This window comes from Falco punctatus, assembly GCF_963210335.1.
Source record: "Falco punctatus genome assembly, chromosome: Z".
NCBI lineage: Eukaryota > Metazoa > Chordata > Aves > Falconiformes > Falconidae > Falco > Falco punctatus.
In genome coordinates, this window is record NC_137586.1 from 13652910 (window position 1) to 13659731 (window position 6822).

The 6822-nt window shown below is 42.9% G+C and overlaps 1 protein-coding gene across 1 annotated transcript in view; it reads right to left on the reverse strand.

The window, feature by feature from the left end:
- Positions 1 to 6822, reverse strand: part of CAPSL (calcyphosine like) — a 76100-nt gene that overhangs the window by 45483 nt on the left and 23795 nt on the right. The window contains exons 2-4 of the mRNA XM_080372157.1: positions 2785 to 2921; positions 1776 to 1953; positions 659 to 868 (exon numbers count right to left, since the gene is read on the reverse strand). Coding sequence (XP_080228283.1) covers positions 659 to 868; positions 1776 to 1953; positions 2785 to 2921 — 525 coding nt within the window. The remainder of the gene's footprint in view (positions 1 to 658; positions 869 to 1775; positions 1954 to 2784; positions 2922 to 6822) is intronic.

Genomic DNA, 6822 nt, shown 5'->3' on the forward strand with positions numbered 1-6822 from the left:
CTTGGCTCGGAGACAGCTAGAAAGCGAATGCATAAGAAGTCTGTCACAGGAGGTGCCCAGGCTTTGCACCTGCCACAGAGGGTAGAAGCAGAGGTAGGAAGTGCTCCCAGCCCTGCCACAGCTAGCGGCTCCTCACGGGACATGGCTTGTGGCAGCCCCCCAACCCCACCCTCCCTCCAGCTCTCCGTGGATAGATCTACCTCTGTTATGCACCAATTTCCAAGTCAAGTGACTCAGTAATTACACATGCTAACTGTGAAGTATTCCTTGTATTAGGGAACCTGCTTTTGAACTGGATCCTGGTATTTTTTCTCCTAAGAAATGAAAAGCCCTTTGTTTTTTATGTGGATCTTGAAAATCAGCAATTGTGTGGGTTAGAGTGAAGATGTACTTAGACTAACCTATGAAAGTAGAGTATTAAGGCTACCAGCCTGTAAATGCAATCTCACGTCTGTCTACCCTTGCACCTCCTGCAAAGGCCCCTTTGCCTCCGAATGCATAAGCAAGCTACACCAACAGTCCTACAAGTATTTTACTTTCCCCCATAAATGTGTTGCAAATGCACGTTTGTACTGCAGTCACTCCTACATGTAATAGTTTAAGTCAAATGCTGAGTCAGATGGTGATCTCATGGCTTGTCATTAAGTGTTTCACTTACCTTCCCATCTTTGTCATAGGGTGAATCAAAATTATCCAGAAAGGCCCTAAAAACTTGATCTTCTGTCCAGTCTCCATTTTGGTATTTGGGATGATGCTTTGCGTTATACACCCCCCGTAAGTCTTCAATTGTTACGACACCATCTCCGGTCTTATCTAACTTCCTAAATGCCTGCATGATAATCTCTTTTCTTGCCTTTGACATGGGAGGCTGTAAAGAAATATTAACAGAACCATTTTATTTCTGCCAGCTACTTGCTCAGTTCCAAATTCAAGTAACTGCTGTTGTAAATTGTAAACCTATTTAATAAGAAATAGTAAACATAATTAATACTAGTAAACATGTTGTAATAATAAACCTGTTTCAAGGCACTTGAGACAACAAACTGTTGACAGTCTACACTGTCCATGAGGTAGGAAGGATAGTATATCACCAAAAAAGCAGTGTTATCAAGACTATTCAGTGTTTATCAATACAATAGTAAATGGACAGTAAGAGAGAAAATGCTGCCTAGAACAATTTTCTGGTTTACCCATTTTAAATATTTATCACGAGATTACTAAATACTCTAAGCACTATTGTCTTTCTTGATTGCTTAGCCTCCAGCAGAGCAAAGAGAATCCAACCAAAATCAGTCACATTGTCACTGATTAGAGAAAGGCAGCACTGGATTTGTTCATGCATCTTAAAATGACAGCTAAAGAAGTGAGATTAATGGACTGAACCACTGAGGTACCCAGATTGCAATATAGGAATTTAAGTACCTAAATCAAGACAGTAATTAATAAATAAAAAAAAATCACAACCATTTATTTGCAACTATTCTTTTCTATTCTATTCATGAAGAGCCTTACATCTTGCCAATAAATTGCAGAGACGTGTTGTCTTCTGAGCCCTCAAATACACAGAGGTGTTGTTTAAGATGATTTTCTTCTTTAGCGTATTTAGATAGAAATAGAATATTTTAACTTCTCAAGAGTTACTGATTTTTTAAATAGACCTGTAGGCTTTGTTAATTACTAAGGCAAAGAAAAGTACTGTGTTTTGTGTTCAGCTAATGACGAACCAAGGCTTTTTCTCCATTTGGTGCAGCAATAACAAAAATTTCCAGACTTACTCTCAGTGTAACAAGAAATTCATCAAAATCAATTGTTCCACTGCCATCTTTATCAAATATCCGGAAAATCTCCTGTGCTTCTTCCTTGTCTATCATCATGGCATAATCATTTAATCCTTTCACAAACTCCTTGAAATCAAGGGTCCTGCTGTTGTCATCATCCATAATCCGAAATACTCTGTGGAATATGTGCAATTTGAGGAAAATGCATAGGAAAACTTGCAGAATGCTGCAGCGGTTTAGCACAGCGCCAGAGCACAGGGACACCTTACTGAGATAACATTTCCCCCTTGTACGGTCTTCTGAGAAAGAAAAAAAAAAGAGGGAGGAAAGAAAAAAACCCAGCCAAAAAAACCCACACTTATTGACAGCAGAGATGACTTGCTTAGATTGGTGCCTGAACATTACACAGCTGAAGTTAAAACGAGGTGAAGGCTGCCTCAACTGGAGGAGTCTTCTATTTGTTATACATTGAGACATCTAAAAGCTGGGCATGTAGATGAATTCTGGCTGGTCACATAGGGTCCCTCTGTGTTTTATGGTCCCAGGAGGGGCTTCAGGGTGTGATGTACCTGCCCTGTCCTAGGGGTGGGGAGACCCACATGGGTGACTGCAGTCTAGTCAGACTGGACAGCTAACAGGCCATTACACCCAAGGGAATCACGTCCCAAAAGAAAGGAAGCACAAAATTCCCAGTATTGTGATACTTGAGATAATTACAGAAAATTCCAAAGAGAGAGATGTTTGATGTTCCCACTCTCTCCCTGGCAGGACTTGTTCTGGGTCTCAAGGAAGCACCTTACTGTGAGGGATTCATGGTTCCTGGTCCTTAAACAGGTGAGCAGTTCAGTCCTGTCTCCCAAGACACAGGAGCACCAAGCCTAGGCTCTGTGGGTTATGGCATTTGCATTGGAACCAGAAAACTCAAGTTTTGGTCCCTGCTTAGCCCCTGAGCCTCTTGCAGCCAGAACTATTAGGACGAATAATGGATTTGACTTCTTAGACTCACCTGCCAAGTCCTTTGATGCCTGCAGATCCCCTTGCTAAACACTGCAGACGAAGCCTTTCTACAGGGTCCGTGGTTTTTGACAGGTTCCTTTTAGCCTGGATTGCCATCTCTCGGTCATGCCTTGCTGTGCCCGGCATCTGGAAGACCAAAGCACTCATATGGCTTGGATTCACATACACAGAGCAGAGAGCTGAGACCTGCTTTAGCATATGGAGTATCCCAGATCCCCCACTTGCAAAGTACTGGCAACTCTTTCATGAGGACTTGTTTTGAGCCTCTGTTTCTTTTTCCTTATATCATTCTGCCAGAAGGGGAAATTGCCAATACAGGCCACCAGTCCTGAAAGGAACGCTCAGCCAACCACCCAGACGCAATATATGTGATTAGCCCAGACACAAACAGGAACATGTGGGTAAGCATTTGCTGCCTACAGTGTACGCACACAGTGAAAGCTGGTGGACACACTCAGGGAAGCACTGCTGCCCCTGCACCCCCGGCAGCCCCACTGAGCCCCCTCAGCCTGGACAGGTTTGCAGTTTGCATTTGCCCACAGGCAGAGCTGTGACAGAAAAAATTCTCCTGGGTGAGGACCTTTTTCTTATGTTTGCTTTTGTCCCACTGCAGTCCTGATTTTCCAGAGCCAGGACCTGCTCCCGTTGCACATCTGAGCAGCAGCAATCAGCCCAAGACCTGACCTCGCCTACTGATGACATCTTCGCTGTTTTAACACAACTGCAGAACAAGTTAATAACTTAAACTTGCACAGCATTTAGCACCCTTGGATTTCAGGACCCTGCCAGCCCTCACGCAAGCCTTCAAGCTTCCCTCAGAGGAAGACAGTGGAATAAAAAGTGGGAAAAGCAACTCTGGACTTGCAGCACTGCAACAGCACCACCAAGAACAGCATGTCGGGGCTGGCAAAGGGTCACTTCTCCCTCAGGGATCACTTGTGCCTAGTGCTAAGAGCAACAAGGCTGCCCATGCCCATGGTGACATTCCAAGGGCACACTGTATCCTGGCCCCTGGGCACATGTTCAGGGCCAAGACTGTCACTCCTTAGCCTGGCTGCTGGATCTGCAGCCATGAAGGCCCTCAAAATATTTTCCAGCCTTTAAAGTATCATGGGATCAGAGCATGGAAGAGTCACAGAGGGCTGGGCTGAGTTACAGCAGGGCTCTTGGCTCAGAGGGCACTGGGTGCTCTGCTGAGGGTGCTCTGGGATGGGGAGATGAAGATGGGTGGCCCTGTGAGGCATCATCAGTGCACGTTGCACTTCCAGTCTTCTTGTCGTTGCACATGCAGAAGTGTGAACTGAAACGGTCAGAGAAAGCTTCTGAGAAACACGGAGTCAAACTGTTCCATCTTAACTACTCCACTCCTGTCTACAGAGCATTTGCTGTGGCAGCTGTTAATGTCATGTGTGCTCACTTTTGCGAATCCTTCAGACAACACCAGCTGGGCTTGGAAAAAGAGAAAAATAAAATGTTTTGGTTCGCCTCAAAATGGTTTCAGTGCTAGTTTATTGTAGAAGTCTAGAGTGGCACAAAAAGAGACTGTTCCAGCTTTTGTTTCAGCCAGAAGAGCAAAGTTCTTCCAGGAACTCATTAACAAGTGACCAGAAAGACCTTACAGCTGTGTGAGATCAGCAGTCAAAAATGTTTTCTGCAAACAATGACCTGTCCTTAAGGGGAGATGTTTAGCTGGCAAGAATATAAAATATGGTGAGGTTACATAGACACAAACTATATTTACATTATACAGTTATATACTGTAGCTTATATATATAATTCCTGTATATCTATATACAAGTGCACAATGCATGCATGCATAGCACTGTGCAGTATGCCTCTATACTATGTTATGCATTTATATAGATCTATAAATACTGACACCAATGATGACATCATTTGTCTCCACTGCACACTGCAAAAATCTACACAAACACACAGCGTGCAAAGAGTGTAGTAGCTCTTTGCCTTGGGTTCAGTGCAGGCATTTCCAGTACACTGTAATATGCATCAAGTAACCATTGCAGTGAGACTCATGAATTGAGGCTAGGGAAGGATCATCTGATATGGTATCTGTTACGATCTCCTGTACCTCAATAAAAGCCACTGAAACTGTCCAATCCTCCGTTGTCTCTAAGTATGGTTTTCTTCTACACCTACAAGCACTTCTAGCTGAGAACTCACCATCTTTAGGCTAAGTTGTTCCAGTATTGAATCATTTTCATTTTAAAATACGTTCTTTGTTTCTAGTCTGAATTTCCCCCATCATTAGATGCTGGTTTACTTTCTTTTACTAGATTAAAGACTTATCTATTAAAAATAAGTCCAGATGTAAATATCTGAAGGTGCCTTCTAAATTCTGTTTGGTTAAGTAATGAGACAGAGCTTAGGACTCTTGCTACAAAATGAGTCTCCAGTTGTCAGGTATTCTGGTCTTGTTGCTGAACTTTTCCGTTTTTTTCCAGTGTTCCTTTTGAAGTGGGACAGAGCACCACTAATAATCTCACTAATGCCATAGGCTGAGATATTTGCATTTTTTCCCCTAGTATCATGTTTAAAAACACTAATAGCAAATATTTCTGCTGCTCTTTACAAATCTCCATTCTCTGTAACGTTCAATAACAAAATCACCAACACCATGTTGCTATACAAAACTCGGCAATTAAAGTCTGTAATGTGATTATAGATTACACTAAAGCCTTTTAAACATGACCTGGCTTCCTGTGTCACACAGCAGCATATGTTTGAGAATCACTTTCTATGCATTCAATGACTACAGAAAAACAGTTAAATATAAACCTTATTGGATGCCAGACACCCTGGTCCATAGTAACACATCTACCACTTCCTTATTTCTGTTGGCTGCTGGTTTAAGCTAGAGATAAACCCTTCCTATGCTTTTAAAAGACAGTACTGCATTGTAAGAACAGATTCTGAATCAGAGCAAGGATGGAGGAATAACACCATGTGAACTGTCTCCTCTCCTTTCATTTTGCTTTGCCCCTTTTTTGATTATATGAAGTAATTAAAGATACAGTCAGGATTTGCTGAACAGTTCTCTGTATAACTTATGTGTTATGTAATGATAACCATTAATAAAACAAGAAAAGGTCATAGCCATAATTTTGCATGTTTTTAATTCTTATATCTCTTCAAGATCATCAGATGTCTCACATGGTGAAATGAAAAAGGGGCTGGTTAATTCAATTCTGAATGCTAGAGAGTTTTGTTTTGCCTAACAGCCTGGGCTATGAGCAATTACAATACCCCACATTCTCAGCACTGTTCGTTTCTATGGGCAAAGTTGTGTTGTGCAGGCTGAACAGAAATGCCTGCATTTCTTACTAACAAATACAAAACCTGAAATTTTAAGTTGGGTTCTTCCAGGCAAACCTTAGGCTGTTCAGCAGCCAGATCCTTTTATACCCCTCTAAGCCTGAAGCTTAAACCTGGAGGGTCAGATTTAATGTAAGCTCAGCACCATTTGTTTATACGTTATCCTTCAGCTGAGCCCAAGAGCCTCCTGTGAAAATACTGAAAAACACCCCCCCGAGGCAGGCAGAAACCCCTACGGCCCTCCGGATCATTGCAGGCTCCTGAGAGCTCCTGTCCTGGCCAAGCGCATGGGTCACACACCACTCCTGAGCAGAAAAGCTCAGAGTCTGGGAGTAGACCGAGTGGCCTAAACTGACGGCAGGCACTGGGTTTCTTCCTAATAATTTCATTAAATTATTCAGAGCTTGAAAACTTTGTGAGTATTTGGCAATCATCTTAACACCTCCCTAAAAATCTGGCTCCCCAGCCCCACTGACCCTACTGTAAGCAGCCTCCCCTGTGCCCCTCCACTATCCGCAGCATCATCTGACTCCCATCTTCTAGCATGTGGGCCATTACTGCTCTCGCTGTTTTGCCTTCCCCCCCCCCCCCCCCCCATATATATATTGCAAAAAATATATTAAATGGTATATGTATACAAAAATCCCCTACTCTTGGCTGAACCACAAGCTCAACTGATCAGAGAAGCTCAGCG